Genomic DNA, 18,886 nt, shown 5'->3' on the forward strand with positions numbered 1-18,886 from the left:
AACCTTTCTGCAGCTCACACACAGACAGACATATACTGTGAACTACCCATGTTGCTCAGACGGTTTGAGAGTACTACGTGGAGTGAAAAAAATGTGACGTACAGTAAAGTCAGAAAACTGTTTCTTTGTACCACACTAAATGCATATTTCATCATCTTGTCGATGGGTATAAATAGTGCCAAAGATGGTATGGACAAGTGAAAACAAAACACAGCACCATTCAAAAGCCATTCAGACATCTGCATCCTTGAAAATCGTGTTTTTTTTTTGGCAACCGTGTTTGTAATTACTCTCCCTAGTCTAATCTAAAAGTCATTGATGGAGAAATGGAGAAACGCCACCGTGAAGTCAACTGCCACAAATTACTTCTGTCAGTAATGGTTGTACTATTCACAGCCACACTCACAGTCTGAGCTAAGGTTTTGTGTGCTTGGTTTTTATCAGAATAAGAACCATGTAGCGGCTCAGAACAGGGCTATTGAATATGATGGCAATAATTTTTGCGTTTTAGCTTTTCTTTGTGCCTCTCCTAAGACCTTGACCGTTCTTAGTGTTAGTGTTGTGCATTTGCACCTGCTTCTATTCCCACTTTTATCATCAGAGCAGATCGATTTCTCTCCTCCAGAAATTCAGTTAAGTGTCCGTTCTGAATTCACTTTACTGCACTCCTTCCAGAGTTTCCTCATATACCTATAGCAGTATGTTCCTGTAGGAAAAAAAATGCATCTGCGCTCTGACTATCTGAAACTGTGAAACTTGGTGATTGACGTACTCCTGTATATCTCCATAGTCCAGGACGTTAATTAAGATATGGGATTTATTTATTCATTTATACATTCATAGACATCTACATACATAGCACATGAACTGCTCAGAAAATACAATTTAAATCAGGATATATGAGAGACTCAACAGAACTGAACAGTGAAGCAATATCAACTTCGAAGTTCAGGCATCACAAAGCGACCACAGCCTTGATCTGAGGCATTTGTGTAGTTCAACATAGTTAATGTACAAGAAAGAAATCAATTAAAAATATGAATAAATACATATATTATTATTTTAGAAGACACTGTGTCTGTTAATCTATTTAGTCTGGAGGTGTAATTGAGTTAAGGTATAGACACTAGTGGACTGCACCCCAACATAGGTCCACATATTGTCCATTTTATATCACCTAAATATCACATTTATCACATATGGCTGTGAACTCCGGTATTGAGAGTGAAAGTCACATTGTGCTGCATCCATGAAAGATTCCGCCTGGTTCCTTAAAAGCCAGCGAATGGTGCTCCGTAATATCACCTGGACGAGGCATGTCAATGAGTTGTATCTCTACTCACCATCGATACCACGAGGCTCGGTGGTATCTGAGCTGTGGGGTCAGAGGTCACTTCCTGAAAGCTGTACATCCGCGACAGGAAAACTGATGATGGTTATGAGAATACCACTGCCCTCAGTGTCATGCTCATCGAATTCCCATTTGAAAGTGGCCGCAGGTGAAACCATCACGTACAGTTATGAGACTGTATGCTTTTATTGCCTAACAATGATACAAATAATTCAAGTACCCAATGATCCTGTCTTTATTTGGACAGAGTCTTTGCTGTACACAAGTAAATGTAATACAACACGCTTCAGGTTTAAAAATGAAAGCTGCAATGACCCTGAATGTGTGCAGGAAGACAACATGCTCGTCCGCATTCAGAATGAAGGCTCAAAAAAGGACTGGTCCGCAGCACCTCAGAGTGGGTGGTCCGATGTGAAGGGCCACCCGAGGCATCATTACATAATCCGTCATTATCACATGGGTGCTTACACGCCACCACTGACTGCTACACAATTCAAACGGAGGCAAACTAGGTCTCGTGTATAGACCTGCATTGATCTTGTGTGTTTTCCCACGCTGTCATGTCACCTTTTCGAGCCCCATTGTTATGTGGGTAGATTTACGTGGACGGCATCTTGGCTTTTTGAAACGTGAAGGCTACTGTAGTTGTTATTGTACAAGACAGTTGAGTTGCTCCTAACACTAGACGGGGAGAAATTCTTACACAGTGGACCTTAAAGCAAACAAAGGCTTTCTAGCTGGACTCAAAGAGATCGGATGCCTTCATGTGAAGAAAATGAGCTGTTAAGTATCTCGGTCAAAGGCGTTCAAATTCTCATCTGCTGATCAATAGAGTATGAGGGGGAAACGTCTCCCTGCGTCAATAATGTGTGAGGAAGTGTGCTCCAGATATTGGCTCCTCCCTGAGGGAAGTTATTACAGATAGAAAGCGGTTTGCTGCCCACGTCTAAACGTAGCTTTGGGTATCACACTACCAAGTCATAGCAGTTAAGTCAAGACTGATGTGCTACATCAAAAAAAGTCATATCTTGAGATGAATCAATATTTTCGGTCCACATTGAATTAATGCTGAGAAGCCAATGGCATCGCTCCAGGTGTCTTCCCTTTCGAAGAAGTTTTATTTGGCACCTCTATATTCAGACGACCAGCAGACAGACTGTCATGACCACGTATAAGGACCTGAAATAATTTAGATGGTCGATAACTGGCTGATGTATTGGAAGGGCTTGAATGTTCAGTTTCTTTTGTTATTATTGCCATGTAATGAAATTACTTTGAGTGAGGTCCCAGGCAGGGTTCATCCAGGTAATGAAAAATGTCAACCGCAATATGCACAACATCTGTCGATCCATTCCTGAGCGAACATTGCTTTTCGTAAATGTCAATCTCGTGTTAGAAAAAGGGTCAGACACCCTAATATTCCATTGGAGCTTCAGCTTTAGATTACGTTTCTTGCTTCTGCAGTGTCACCAGATTTGTTTCCAAGGTCGGGTTTTTCCAAGATGCTGTATCGACGGAGAGTCTGGCGCCCACTACACAAAAGCCTTGTCCAGCACATCCTGAATATTCTCAGTTGGACTGCAGTCTGGGCTTCATGGTGACTATCCATGTGTGAAACGACGCATCGTGTGCCACTCTTTAAATTTGACTGGAATGAATCATTGTCATCTGAGAATTTGAACCTGCCATCATTGAAGAAAAAAATTCCTGGATGAAATACCCCGGTCATTCTGCTCCTCTGGCCGCATTCTTTGGCCACACAATGTTGCGACATACATACCTGATGTTTTTGTCTTACTGGCGGTAAAAGCTATAATATGTATTTAGCATCTCATTATTTAACATTACTGAAAAATGCATCACTCTGTGATCCAAGTTGTATCTACGTTTACTAGGGCTTCCACTGAAAGTAAATTTTTCTAACTACGAATGACTTTACCTTGTCACAGAAAGCTAGTGCCAGTGTCATTTCTAAACCTTCAAAACCCCGCGAGTTCAATTATTCATCGTCTTTGAGATGCTATCTTTGTTGTTGGTGCTCACAGATGAAGGTTTAGTGAGACTGTTTGGTTTTCAAAGCGCAGTAAAGCGCCTTTGCTTTATTATTTAGATCATTTGTGTCATCTCAAGTTCTTTAGTGTCAACATTTGCTATAGGCCCCGACAGAGCTCATTTAAAACTAGGTCAACAGCTTCAACAGCCAATAATAGAATCATCAGAATAGTAAGCACTTCCTGTGCCACCTGGGTTCAGGTTCCAGAAGTCTTTGAAGACTTGTCTTCTTAGAAGTCGAAACAAACACACAATTTTACACAAAATACACGACGCTGGTGAGCAGTGATCACAAGCCAAAGTCACCTGAACAAGGTGCGATGCCAAAAGCTGAGCAGAGGCGTAGTGATGGGCTGAAGTTTATAAAACTCTATCAACATTTTCTGAGCCCGCTCGAGGCACGCTCAACTCTATCGGCTTTATCTTTGAGCCATCAATGAAGCTTCGCATAAATTTTCAACTGAAAACACCAATGACTGAGCACTGAACACGAGTGGTTCCTGAAGTGGGATCGTTCTATTAGGTCAGCACCCAAGGCACTGAGCAGTGCTCGCTGATGCACACCCGATACTGATCCACGTATGAACGAAAAAAAAAATAATGTTGGCCCCAATGTGGTGAAAACCTGTAACATAATTTTACGTATACTCAGGAGAAACCAGAGCCGCATTACTGTTGTGGGCGGAGCAAATGACTATGGTGTAAAGAAGATTTCTTAATTATTGCCACTTTTCTGCAAAAAAAAAAGTTATTCACTTTGTTTAAGACAAAGGAAACTGCCGCTGATAATACAACTGGCCTTTTAGTGAGAGTGATATCTACGACATTTGTAATAGTGATGGGTAGATGAGGTATCATGAAACGGTGTCCTGATTTTCAGAGGTCACCAGATGGAGTCATCTGCTGTAAAATGTTTGAACTTGAACAACCTATTCAGTGAGAATTTCTAAACCAAGAGCGCCATCTAGTGGCCTCTGAAAATCTGTTTCACTCTGCAATACTGTTTCATGATACCTATCAACCCATCACTAATTTATTAGCAAGTGTCTTTCTCAACAGCAGAAAATTCTGAGCGGAAAGCTGGATTGAGACAATGGACAGTCCTTGGATCGCAGCCTCTAAAAATAATCTACCTCTTTACACATTCCCTGCTTCAGTGTGTATCCTCTGAAAGAACATTTTCACGCTAACTTGTTGTCAAATGTGTGATTTGTCTCAGATGAAGTGTGGCACACACTCATAGCAAAGGGAAATAGGAATTTCAATAAACATTGTTTGCTTCACTGAAATTCATGACAGATGTTTGGACATGTATCAGAAGGCGTAATAGCAATGGCAGCAGTGGCACTGATGTTTCACACCTGTTCATTCAGTTTTGTTTAGGGATGCTGTGATCAGGGTTTTTGCTGCCAGTCACGATACCAGTGCCGATCACCACCGGTCACTGATACCGATCACATAGATTGACATTGGATTTGTAATCTGACTGATGAGACTTTCTGTGTACGTGATGTGAAAAAATGAACCACTGAATCATTTTAATTCAGACATGTTTTCATAAACCTCTTCAAGGAGGCAAAAAATAGAATAGAATAGCATATATTCTGTCAAAATGACGACTGAAAAACCTTCAATTCGACGTGAGACGTCTCAGTTTGGTGAAAGTTTTGTTTGAAAGTTTCCATTCCAGATGTTTTCAGTTTCATATTCAGGTGGCTAACGAATGCCGCAACTGACTTGGAAACGGAGACAAATTCGGTTGTTTCTGTCTCCACATGAACGACACCTGAGAAAAATCTAGCTCAGTGAAACTAATGATTATTTCTTGGGCAATTAGCTGAGCGTTTTGAATGTCACGTCTGGACCGATGAGTGTTGCTAAGCGTCAGCTGCGCTAACATCCTGCTGCTGAGGAACCAGCGCTCTCACTTTCATGATCCTGGAAAACTGTCTGTGCTCCGTGATGCGCTGGTGTTTAAAATGACTCATTAAATTTTAACGTGCTTCCCTGCACAGCAGTTTCCTGTGCATGTGCTGCAGGATGCAAACTTTAAATGACGATTGAAAGAACCTCCACAGCAGACATGCTGCTTCTGAGTGAGCTGCGACTAGGGAGGAGCGTTCATCTGCGCTACGGCTGTCACACGTGACCAGTTGTTATGATCGGCAGTAACATTTAGTGATCGGCATTTACCGATCACGGTGATATCGGCCGATCATGATTGGTCTCCAATCGATCTGAGAATCCTTAGTTTCATTACATTACTTCCTATAACACAAGATATCCTGATTGTACTGTTACTCCAGCGCCCACGTGGAGTCTCTGGCTCCCCTGAGCGAAAATGAAAAAACATGCTTCAGGGATGTCATAACTCATCCTTGCTTGTGAAAGTATACATTCAACCACTTATAGTATCCTCTCAAGCCAAGACCTTTTCATCAAATTATTAATTTATGACTGTTTTATTTTAGGAGGCCACAGTGTGGCGAGTCTCCAGCTTATAGTTTATATTTGCCGTGTTGGTCAGTACTTTTTTGAGTTTCGCTAAACGTCAGAGCCACATACAGGACAATCGCAGGCCTTCTCTGTGTGAGGTTTTAATCCTTGCTCCATGCATTCCTCCAGGCACTCCAGTTTCCTCTCGCAGTGAAAACACGTACTGCGATTATCTCAGGACTGTATTGTGCCTGAAGGGATCCCTCACACTGTACTCAAGATCGAGGAAGCTCATGCTGCGGCTGCAGCATGAACCACCACGGCACCGTGCGCCCTGTTTTGAAATGTGCTTCATAATTTTTGTGGTGACTAGTCTGTGTATATATATATATATATATATATATATATATATATATATATATATATATATATATATATATATTTTTTTTTTGTGTTACCTAAAGTAGGGAAAGAATGTGGGAAGCCACACAATGTAGTGCAGAGCAGTGAAGATTCTACACAGCAAATGCACACATTTACTCTAAGATCCAGCTGTGAGCCTCCTTCTGTGAACAGCAGAAGGCGAAGCGCAAGCTCGGACCAGAGCCTGTAAAACTTCTCCCACTTGACATAATATTATTCAAAAAAAACAAGACATGAATACATTTTATATATAACCTTGTTTCATGTGTCACTTGCATAATTAAAAACCATTGTTGTGATCCAAAGAAGTCTTCAGCTCCGCCGACAGCTCACGTTAATCGTGCGAGACAATTCAACCCTCGCTCGGCTATTCTGCAGCCAGAGAAAATAGCCGTCACTAATGATTTGCTGTGAACCTCAGTGAAACACACACACACGTAATAGCGCCTCCGCTTTGAGCCACCTGCAGCCAAAATGACACTTCCCCGGCCGGGACTTCATTCCCCTCATGACCCTGGCACCTGACACGGATCCAGTCTCCTGCAGTCTGCTTTTCTTGCAGCGTCTGTCAGGAGTGCTGAGGTTCAAACAACTTGTGCAGCGACTATTAGTCCACTCTGGCTTCAACAGCTCAAGACTTTATTAGTATAGAGTCAGTCAACACAGATCATCAAAGTCCATTGCTGTCAGCGATTTATAGGCATGTGATGCATTTCAATAACATCCTAAGACTCAGCATGTTCAACAGAAAGACACATAAGGCTTCTTTATAGTCTGCTAAAAACAAAAATCCTGGTTGTTGTTGCAGTAAGTCTGGCGCAGCTTCTAGGTACACACATGGCCCGGTGGTGACATTAGCACCTGAGCTCGTCTCAGGCATCAGTGGCATCCTAGCGTGAGTACGATTCTCCTGAGGTTTCTGCATCAACGTGTGCATAAGCTCCAGTGTGTTTTGCGTGATGTGTTCAAAGTGTGCATGGAATGTTGGAATATTAATCCAGGTTTCTCTAGCCCGGAGTTGCAAAGTGCAAAGTTCCTCTTCCAGCTGGTAGGATGAGATGTGAAGCAAAAGATGAGGTTTTGGCTGGGAATTCACTTGTATTTGCTCTTCAAATAAACAGTTTTGATAGCAGGGTGTTTAGGTCATGACTTCCAATGGAATGGAAATAGAAATAGAAATGGAATTGAAACTGTTCAATTTGCTGTGGACTTTCCACAGCGCAGATGCAAATGCAGATGCAAACTATGATTTTCTTTTCGGAGAAGCTTCCATAACAGGATGACGTTCCTTCCAAAGAATGATCTCTCCAGCACAAATATGCCGCAAATCAGTGGTGTGGGACCAAAGTCATTTTCAATCCCACCCAATGCCCCTTATGCAGCACATGTGACTGCTCATTTACAGTGCTCTTTCTGAAACCATGCTTCTTTTCCTTCTCTCGACAGGATGGCCTTTTGGAAGTCTCGTCTGCAAATTAAGCGGAATGGTTCAAGGGATCTCGGTGTCAGCTTCTGTCTTCACGCTGGTTGCCATCGCCGTTGACAGGTAGAATAAATAAGTCAACAAGGCTACGTTCACACGGCGCTGGCATCACTGATATAACCACGAGCTGAGAAAATTCACACCTCCTGAAACGGCGTTTACACGGAGCCGGCGTCGATGGTCGCGTCAGGCTGTAGTGACCCTGTCGCAGTGGTGATGTTTGTTTTGTGTTATTCCATCTTTTAGATAAAATGGTGGATCAGATGAGTCGCTGTTCAGCAAAATTAAACAGTGCTTGTCTGTTTCTCAACTCAAATGGATTTGCACTTGGGAGATTCAAGTAGAAAGAAAATCTTCCTGACTTAAGTTCCACATTTTTGTGCTCAAAATGCCGCCAGTTGGCTCTAAAAGCAAATCCATATTGCAAAAGCTGTGGTTAGATGCGCAAACACTTTTTTTTCCCCATTAGTTCTGCTTATTCTCCAGTGGAGTCGCAGTGTTCCGTACGGCAACACACACACCCTTAGACAGTATAAAGTCATGGGGAGAAATGAAAGGACCCAGGTTCACTCCAAAGGGTGCACACGATGTCACTGTGCAATATTTTGTCCACAGCAACTCCGCAGTAGACACTAGAAACCACTGCCAGTTAACCAGCGAGGAAATGGATGTTACTGGTGCAGCAAAGAGTTGAGGTGTCAGGTTGGAATTTCAGTAGACTCTGAAATACAAAGACGACTAGACAATACATACTGTAATGCTGAAGCATTCGGCTGAATCAGGGAATGTTTGGTGGTGAATGGCTCTCAAATTTGCAGATCACAAACAGCTAATGTGTATGAGGCGCCGAGATGACCTGACGCTTTCCACTGCTACCACAACAGTCGAGGTGCCACACCAAAGTTGCTGCATTTTAACAGGCTAAGCTGCAAAGATGGAGCCTGATGTAGTTACTACTTTACACGAGCAGATGGTGGACACCTTTAAGTTCAATCTGAGCGACAATTGTTTGGGAATAAAACCAGCTCTCACACCAATGAAATGAGAGAGGCTGCACTTACATAGTAGGGACGCCACTTCCAGCAGCCATTTCAGTTGACTATTTTAGGAGCATTTCTTGTCCCTTAAAATACATCAGAATTAAACATACATTAGGCAATGCATGAAACTTTAGATGGAATGTTTTTAATGAAATAAGACACAACCTACCAACATTTTCTGTGTACATTTTTTAGAATGTCATTCATCATTCATAATTATGGATAATATTTATAATATGCTTGCACCATTTAGTTTTTCCCTAAACAGAGTCAGTATATAATGCGGCCACTGGGGAAATTTAATTCAATTCGGATCAGAATCTATAAAAGTAATGTTCACTATGACTAATTTTTTTGCCCTCACTTCACTCGATTTTGAACTTAAGGCCAGTGACTACTGTCTTCTCAAACATGGTCTCTCTTCTCAATCAGATACCGCACTTTCACTTTTTATTCCTGTTTGCCTGCATTTTCACTTCCAAAAAACACAATCTTGCCAGTTCTTCATTCAGACAGCAGCGAGCTGCTGAGGCAGTTCAGTAGTCACTCCACACTCAGAGAACGGTCCGGCATCACACAGTTGCTGACGATACTGTCGGCCACATGTGCATATTCAGCGCAGTTAGTGGCTCTTATGGGGGACAGGAGGGTGACATGCTCCTGTTAAAACGTCAGGGCAGCTATTTTGCCGTCAGGCACTGCATGTGTTGTGATGTCACTCACCCCCAATTTGAAGTCACATGAGCACCACAGGAGAGGCCACAGAATAACTTGCCTGCTTAGAATGGATGTCACCTTTACACATCTGTTCGCCGCTTGACTGAAATTACGCCTGGAAATTGTCTTGGCCTTGGGATAAGGGAGAACAGATTATATTGCACCAATATAATGCATACTGTGGCTGGTGTTTCATAAACCAATATTATATTACAGCAATTTTTTTCATCAGTCAGTGTCCCTTCTTTTCACATCTAAAAATGGCAATAATGGACGTCCTTCACTGGCCTGCCTGAATAACATCACAGCAATCCCCTGTTTGCAGAGCTGCCTCCTGTAAAAGCCAAATCCGACCTAATACAGGGAGTATGCTCAGATTTGCTTTCAAGAAAATACATGTATCTTTTCTGTGATTCAGTATTTAAAACTGGTGTGACAGTCACCTCCACCAGCTGCTCAGCAGTGATGTGGCGGGTAGGTCACGGGAGGTTCTAAGCGTCACACTCTTAGTTGACAGTGTAAATGATATACCCAGAAGGCTGGAGATGGAAATCGTAGCTACTGTTTTTTTTAGTGCCGAGCGCAAGTGATTTTAATCACTGATTACTTATTCCATCAGAGAATAATACTTTCAGCTGACTGAGTTCATCTTTTCAAAAATATTGTTATGTTTTTTTTTTTTTTGCTTTCCTTGCATTCGAGATCAGGGCATCCAGGGGACAGTGAACTTTCTTTAGTCACTTGTTCAACCCTATGCATATGTTGAACCATATCTACTGAAGACTGCAGTTATGCAGGCTCGTGTCTGTGTTTCAAAGTCATCCAGCAGCTCAGTGACTGAAGAGGAGAGTTCATAGGAAGCATTTGCCTGTGTCACCTGAGCGACTGTTGTTGGTTTAGGTGAGACAACGGGCTGAACTCAATTATTTCTCCTCAAAACTGCCACGTTTGCTGCAGACTGTTTTCACTTCGGTGATGCAGTCGCGAAATATCATGCAGCTTTCTTAGTGATGTGTGAAGTTTGTCCACAAAGAGAGCACCATCTGCTGAGAGATGTCATTTCAGGGTAGTGAAATGAGAGTCTGCTGTTGCTATGCCGTGATGGAAGGACGAGTGATGGAGAGACGCAAGGTTAGGAAAGGACATTCACAGCATTCAAGCTGTGAAAAAGCCACTGACTGAGGAAAAAACAGTTTGATAAAAAAATAGCCATCAAGCCATTGTTTGCCTTTTATCTCATTAAATTGTATTCCGTTTATGAATTATTAATATCATGATGGTGATCTAACATTGCTTAATGAGTCTTTATTTGTTGTCAGCTGTGTGGATCACATTTTCCCATGGGGGTCAGAAAGAGTTCACTGAGAAAGGACCCAGCGATGGGTCATGAGCAATGAAGGCTAATTGATGCACGTAGTGAACTTCCTCTGACCTGCAGAGTGTGAGCCTCAAAGTACAGAGTCTACTGCTGGCAGGAACTGTGACTGTGGTTGTAGGTTCAGTTTACATCATGCATCATACGTGTGCTGGCCTGGTGGTTAGATCTGCAGCCTCACAGCAAGAAGGATGGAGGTTTGAATCCAACATGCAGTGACTCTTGGAGTGAACCAGCCTGTCGTGCAGAAGTCAACTGACAGTAAAATCACTGTAGTCCAGTCTTTCGAAAAGAGACAAATCCTTTTCTTCATCTTGCAGCAGAAACAAAAAAATCAGTACTGAACAGTGATGCCAGCAACGCCTCACTCCACTTTTTTCAATAACATTAATCTAACACTGCTGTGCTAGATTAATGCGTGTTGCGTGTTTATTTTTCAAAGTCAAATCGATGAACGTTGTTCTGTCTCACTTGAGAATATCTTAATGTTTCATCTTGTTCATCACAGGTAGTGGTGGAACAAAAGCTGAACATATAGCACTGTCAACTCCAGGAAAGTCAAGAAAGGCAGGACTCAAAATTAACTAGACGCTGCTGTTTATAAATAAACAGCTTGTGAATGCGCCACCGCAACTCTGCATGCGACAGTGGAGCTCTGCAGCTACGTTTTAAGCTGTGAGCTTCTACCTCAAAAGATGGCCGAGCTAGGGCCCCGGGGTCAGTGGCTGCACTCTGAGCAGGCTGTGACCTTTCCCCTACTCTGCAGCTCCGTTGGCATGGCAACGCTCCCCCTGCCTGTCACACACTACACATTGAAAGTCAGAAGTGCTGCATCATTATGCTTCAGACGGCCGAGTTAATCACTCCCCGAACAAACGGCAGTATCTCGGATACCGCAGCAGATAGCGAAGAAATGAATCCTGAGGCTTTTGTCTCCAACTGAGCCGAATTCCATATGTCTGCAGTCTACGGTTTGGCCAGGATGGCGAGTTGAAAATCAATAACTTTGCCACGATTTTCCTTGCAAATACATTTTCAATTGTGCCGGGTCCGCTATTGCCCAGCTTCCGCGACTCTCACACAAAATCGGAAAGTGCTACAGTAATTCTGATTTTACATTTTACGGGAGAAGACAAGTTTGACTACAGAACTGGTGATTTTCATCTTTTCCACTCTAACCAGCTTTATTGCTCACTCTAACTTTTCGATTTTTGCCAAGTCTATGGTTATTTGAGCCTGATTTGTGGTCAAATGAAGCGACTTGGCTCTGATCTATCTATTTTAGGGCGACAGAGGACAAGTGCGGCTGCATTTTGAGATTCTCGAGGACTCTCTAGCCCCGAATTCAACCGCTCTGCAAGCCGCTGAATTAGGGGCTTTTTTTGGTTGCTTTTGATCCCGGGCCATTTAATTTCAATGGGCCCAAATTTTCCACAAATCCTGGAATTTCATGGCAATGTTGGCACCTGGATCTGAGAAAAGTAATGGCACACCATTCCTGGTGCCAGAAAACTACAGTAGGCTCCTTTGAAGAACTGGGTTGATACACAATATGTGGTTATTTCACCTTGAACTGAAAGGGCTTCATCAGAATAAATATGTCCTAGTGTCCCTCTGACAGTATCAGATCTAGCTTCTCGACTGCGCTTCTTGATCTCTTAACTTGAACCTGATTTCGTTGCAGGTTCCGATGCATCGTCTACCCGTTCAAGCAAAAGCTGACAATTCCCACGGCGACATTGATAATAGTTGTCATCTGGGTTCTCGCCATTTCCATCATGTGTCCATCTGGAGTGATGCTTCAGGTGACCAAGGAGCAGACGGTCCAGGTTCTGCTGGGCTATGACAACAAGACAAGCCCTTTTTACTGGTGCAGAGAGAACTGGCCCAACCAGGATATGCGGAAGATTTACACCACTGTACTGTTTGCAAACATCTACCTTGCACCGCTTTCGCTCATCGTGATCATGTATGCGCGGATCGGCATCACTCTTTTCAAGACAGCAGTCCCCAGTGCCGGTAAGCCTGGGCAGGAGAACCGCCACAGCGTGTCAAAGAAGAAGCAGAGGGTGATCAAGATGCTGCTCATCGTGGCGCTGCTTTTCATCCTCTCCTGGCTTCCTCTGTGGACCCTCATGATGCTGAGCGACTACGCCAGCTTGACTGATCAACAATACAGGATCATCAACATTTACATTTACCCCTTTGCCCATTGGCTAGCCTTCTTCAACAGCAGCGTCAACCCCATCATATACGGGTTCTTCAATGAGAATTTCCGCCGAGGATTTCAGTCGGTTTTTAAGTTCAGCCCGTGCACGGTGGATGGACATCGGAGGATAACCTACTCTCACAGGCTGCAGGGGAACTCGGTGCTTCCGGCTAATAACGCACAAACCTCGCTGGAGCCCATTTCTCTCAATAGCCTGGAGAAGAATTCTGCAAGGCGACTCAACCATGCGACAGAGCAGAACATGGTGATGGAAGACATTGAAAAAGGCTCTTGCAGTAGTGGAGGCGTGACTGCTGTGTCTATTTGATGATGCAGAACACACTGAATCGTAAAAGAAAGTGAGCTTATAAAACATGACTGGAAGTATCAATCAGTGCAGGTAGCTACCTCAGCGTTTCCTCCTCTCAGATTCCAGTTGAAAGGAGAGTTGAAAGCGCAACTCATAATAACAATTGGCCTGTCACCAACTGGTAGTGATAGATTTGTTAGCAACAGTGGTGACACACGGTTCTGTATTCCTATGATATGAAGTGCAAAACACGCATGTCGCGTGACGTCAAAAAAGCAGATTTCAGAAGTCGGATTCAAAACTCAACTTTCACATCACACGCAAATGAAGCTGTCAGAGGGCACAGCCAGATTAGTCAGTACAGTATACTGCATTACTTCAACAGCATGCTGGATACATTCTATTGGAAGTTAAATCAGCTGACACTCATCGAGATGACTTGGAGTTTATGCCCTTCATAGGGCACCATACGTGGTCACTGGGGCAAAATCCATTCCATTCACTGCACTGAGTTTCAAAAGTTTGGGGAACTTAAATGTGATTAGATTGTGATAGCAAAATGAAATTTGGCTGGCAAAAACACAACATACTAACAAAAAACAAAACCCATAAATATCATTGTTGTATTCAGAAGAGACAACAAAAGATGAGCCATTTTTTCTGAAATCTGCTTTGCATACTGTAAATTAATGAGCTGCTATAATAAATGAAACCATAACTGGATCACAAGCCTCTTATGAATGTCAGTGTAAATCCTAGATAGAGTTGTTTCTCATGTTTTTGTTTTGTTTTTCTGTGTCGTACAGGTGCTAGAAAATAATCTCTCTGACGTCCATTACCCATCCAAAATGTGAACCTGCAGCTACGCAACTAGTGCAATTGTGCGGTCATTTACATGGACAAAACAAGTTGAAAAAAAATAGTGTCTAAATTGTGTTATTGATGTTATTGTGTTCACGTTTCATACAACATGTAAATGTGCAATTTCTGTTCATGTGCCTTCAAACTACGGTTCAACAACCCAGCAAATATAAGCGTTTTCTTTGCTTTTCAAAAACATAATTCACAAAGTAAGCAGACTCAATCCTCACGGATATTGAAGACCCAATCATACGCCAACTGATGTAATATAATATCAACATTTTTCTGTGAAGAAGTACCAGAATATAATCCCTCATCGTTTCAAGCAGGTCATGGCACAGCTAGGTAGCTTTACAGCTGGCAGAAATTCAAGTAAGCTTCTCATACGCTCATGTAAGTTAACTTCAAAAGCACGTAGCAGACTCGTGTGCAGGAGGACAAGAATATGAAGAATAACGTTTTTTTTTTTTGGTTTTCTTTGTGCGCAAGAGCCGTTCGACCGTGCCGTGTTTTGGCAATTACTAAACAGAACAGGATTGTTTCCCAGGTCAGAGTGTGTCACGTCTCTTCTCTCTGAGTGCAGAGATGAGTGGCTGTGAGAACAGGAGGAATGAGGCCCACTGCCACCCTGCCCCGCTTCATTACTCGCCCTTGCTGAGATGTCTCCATAGTTCACACCCAGACTGAGTTTATGGTCTGGTTGACTGACACTCGGATAAATCCGCTTACAGTACACACCATAACAGAAGTAGATGTTTATGAGCTGCAGATCATTCTGGAGTCGGCATCAGGAGCCATGACAGAGCAGGCTTGGTGAGGTGTCTCTGAACGCTCTCTGAAGCTTATTTCAATCCCTCTGATGAAGCACATTGTTGTTGACTCAAAGTGAGCAAGAATGCCCCGCAGTTCATTTTATCATTTCACATTGCTTTCAGCTGTAGAAACCAGTGTTTTAAATGAGGCCTATTAGTCGTACAAGTGGAATAGCTCTATCGTAATTTCCGGACTATTCACTGCTACTTTTTTCTTGCGGTCCGAACCCTGCGGCTTATACAACACCGCTGATATATGGATTTTTACAGGCTAAAGAGCGTCATGCTGCCAAAATATTGAGCCACGTCACATCAAACCAATGAAATCACAGGTGTTTTATGGACCTGAAAGCGCACAAAATGCGCTCTTTTCACACGCGTGTCACGGCACCGCCAACAGAGCCAATCTCCTTGAGGACAGGAGCTGAGAAGCAACAGCTGAGACTGGCTGTGGTGCCGGACATGTGTGTTTTGAGTGCTTTTTTGTCAATAAACAATAGATGTGAGGACTTCATGATTCAAGTTCAGAACATTGCCAAGTTTGTTTCATGAGTCAGTCTCCATTCCAGACCCAGTTTTCAAAACTAGTTTAGAACTGATTCTCATGTATTTTTAAACCTTGGTGCATCACTGACCTTTCTACGTGGCAGACAGCACCACTGCACCTGCGGCTTATAGACTGGTGCGGCTTATGTATGAACAAGATCTATTTTCCTTCCTAAATTTACTGGATACGGCTGATATTTTGGTTCAGATCAGATTATGACCGTAAACACAAGTGCAAAGTCATACAGTACACATGGAAATATAGAAGAAACAACTGTAGCACAAAAAGGATGAGGAAAGGGGAATTATGGATCAATGGCAACAAAAGAAATTCTTGCCAGAATAGACATGGAAACTCAAAACTGGAAAATAAATTGATCAATGCAATTCATTCGAGAGTATTTCATGTTTCATATTTTTCCAAATTTAAATTCTTTGTGTTATAGGTTGTATTATGTCTCATTTTACTATTTTACAACCAGAACAAAACACAGCTTCAAACTTTGAGGCCACAACATGAACTTCCATTTATATTTCAATAGAATAATCACGCTCATGTACGACTTCAAAACTCCTATGTTTGCCACAAATAAAAATGAAGATTAGACACTCTTTTCTGAATGTAACAACTTTGTATTTAATGTGCCTGTAATTTACAACAAAAAAAATGGAAACAAAAAAGTTCTGCTTCAGTGTTTTAAGACGTGTTGGTCGGTTTTTATCTCAGTGGCGTCTGCATGCAAATATCTGTCGTGAGTGCTCTTTCTGTGTCTATTGAATAAGAAAAACAACACCTTGGTAAAAATGTCAGGACACTGCGGGAGGTTGCTCCCAGACAAGGAAGAGATTTGAAATCTTACAATGCAAACTTTATAGTGTCCTTTTTAATTTGTGAAGGGCTACTTTCCATCACACCGTCTGTGACCGTAACTTTTTGATTGTCAGCACGAAAAGAGGATTTGCCAGATGGCGCTTTGATGATGTAATCTCCTGTAAATATGTTTCAAGAGAATTCATAAGTATGTGATACGACAAACTGCTGTGCCTCGAGGGGGCGGGGACAAACTCCTTAAATGGAAGTCAAGGTCTATTTGTCCATGCATTGTTGAGTTCATTCAATATGAAAACAACAACACAAATTCTTCAAAAAAAATGAAATGAATGCAATTTAATTATTTTCAGGTTCCGATTTTTTTCTCCTATTTTAAGATAGGATTTAACTAGGATTACAAACCATACTTATCACTTCAACACTAGTGCTAAAACTAAACAAGACTTTGGTGTTACCCTGTGACACCGTCCACTGTGTCCTCAACTCTTCTTACAGGTGGGATTGGCTCAGCCCATGGAGTGACTTGAGTTAACTTGAGTGAACTTTTTGTGACTTCTGAATTTTCCCTTAAAACCCCCCACAAATAATCTAGCTCTTTATTTTTAATTCTGTCAATTCAATTCCCTGTTGAGAGATCAAATTGCACTGCTGGACCCCACGTTTGGTCTCATTGTTTTTCAATTAAAAAGGCACATACAGGGTTGCAACTTGACAACAGTATTGATTTGGGTATTCGACAACTCTTTGGAGTAAACAAAAATAATGTTTTTCAAATTGTAAAAAAATCTGTTTATCTTTCTTATCTGTCTGTGATTTATACTTAGCTACCTTTATTTTGTCTGCAACAATAAACCTCAAAATTCCTCATCCTGAGCCTTTTTTGCCAGAATAATTTTGGTGTTGTATGGCATTCAATTGGACTTGGCTCTTCTCTCTATATTCCTTTAAAATAGTTTGTTTAGTTACAAAGATATTTTACATCTGCCATAGCCTACTTCTCTCATTGTAATTGTTCCCAAACTCCATGTATTTGGTGGCAGATGTTTACTGATACTCAGGCTCAGAAGGGAAAACGTTAAGGAGATGTGAAAGCTAAGCACAATGAGATGTGTGGAAACGTCCAGTGTTGAATACATCTATCACCGGTATGTTACAGCCATCGACCAAAGAACTCCGTTGTAGCCATGTCAGCCACTCAGTTGATTCGTATCGGGCTTTAAACCAAGAACTGAATTATCCATAGCACTTTATTTTTCTGAATAAAACAAACCACACCACATAAACGCTCGTATCACAGCAGCTGGAATGTTCGTGCATTCTGACTAACTAGATCATTATCGCCAACCATTGTCGCATTGTGAGCTGCTTTTAGTTTCCTTTCTGAAGAAGATGAGTCCAGAAGGATTTGTTTAAAAAAGGAACAGAAATGCCTTTTTTCAATGATGTTTGAAAATTGTTTGAATTGTTTTCAAAACTGTCATTTTGTGGAGAATAAAACCGTAGCAAACCCTTATTTATTGATGATCGTCAAATGTCTCATTTTTCATATGTATTTCATGTAGAACTTAGAGCTTGCTACGCTGTCAAAATGACAAACATAATAAAAACTAAATTGGTGTTCATTTGTTGTTCGTTCAGACAAATTTGTTGTGGCTGTTTCCTGTGCTGCATTAAGTCACCCTTCATCCTACATTCCCTCTGAAGGATTTACATAGACAGATATTTATATTTCTAAACTGTTATACATATAATTAATAAATCCTTTAAAGTGACAATCCTGGCCCTTCAAACCAAATCCGGAGGTCTCTGCTGAAATGGAATTTGAAATTTGGGTTAAGAAATCCTTCCTGAATAATAATAATAATAATAATAATAATAATAATAATAATAATAATAATAATAATAATAATGTCAGCATTCTTAAGATCCATTGTCTTTTTTATCTTTCATTCATGAACTTTTCATCCTATATTTGGAAAAGATTCAGTAAACATAACATTATGACTGTCTCTCATGTTATTCCACCGAAAAGATTTAATGGAGAATTCTGGCTCAGACAATATGTACCATGAAAGTTGTATTTCATGTTTTGTGAAATCCCCTGCTGAGCAAATGTGTTGTCGGTCATCGACTCAGAGGAAAGATCTGTTTATTTGTCCTGAACATGAATTTAAATAAACACCCGAATATGTGTTTGGAGGCATGTGTTTCTTGAACTTCCATCTGGCCTGTGATATGACACCTCATAACAGTATGTGATTGATCGCTGTGAATATTGAAGGCTGGTGTTAATGTGCCCGTTTTCTGAGCCAAAATGTTTTTTCATGTCACGTATCAAATCGCTATTGACTCCACACGTGGACAAAAAGAATGAGTGATGGGCTCTGCCCCCCACACATCAGTTTTTTGGGGGGGGCCTGTCGATTGTGGGTATGAGTT

General features: G+C 41.7%; 1 protein-coding gene across 2 annotated transcripts in view; it reads left to right on the forward strand.

Annotated features, from left to right (window-relative positions):
• Positions 1-18,619, forward strand: part of npffr2a (neuropeptide FF receptor 2a) — a 35,954-nt gene extending 17,335 nt beyond the window's left edge. For both annotated transcript variants that reach the window (XM_053871744.1, XM_053871745.1), the window contains exons 3-4: positions 7,709-7,808; positions 12,562-18,619. In XM_053871744.1, coding sequence (XP_053727719.1) covers positions 7,709-7,808; positions 12,562-13,414 — 953 coding nt within the window. In that variant the 3' untranslated portion in view covers positions 13,415-18,619. The remainder of the gene's footprint in view (positions 1-7,708; positions 7,809-12,561) is intronic.
• Positions 18,620-18,886: the final 267 nt, after the last annotated feature.

This window comes from Synchiropus splendidus, chromosome 7 (genome assembly GCF_027744825.2).
Source record: "Synchiropus splendidus isolate RoL2022-P1 chromosome 7, RoL_Sspl_1.0, whole genome shotgun sequence".
Classification (NCBI taxonomy): Eukaryota; Metazoa; Chordata; class Actinopteri; order Syngnathiformes; family Callionymidae; genus Synchiropus; species Synchiropus splendidus.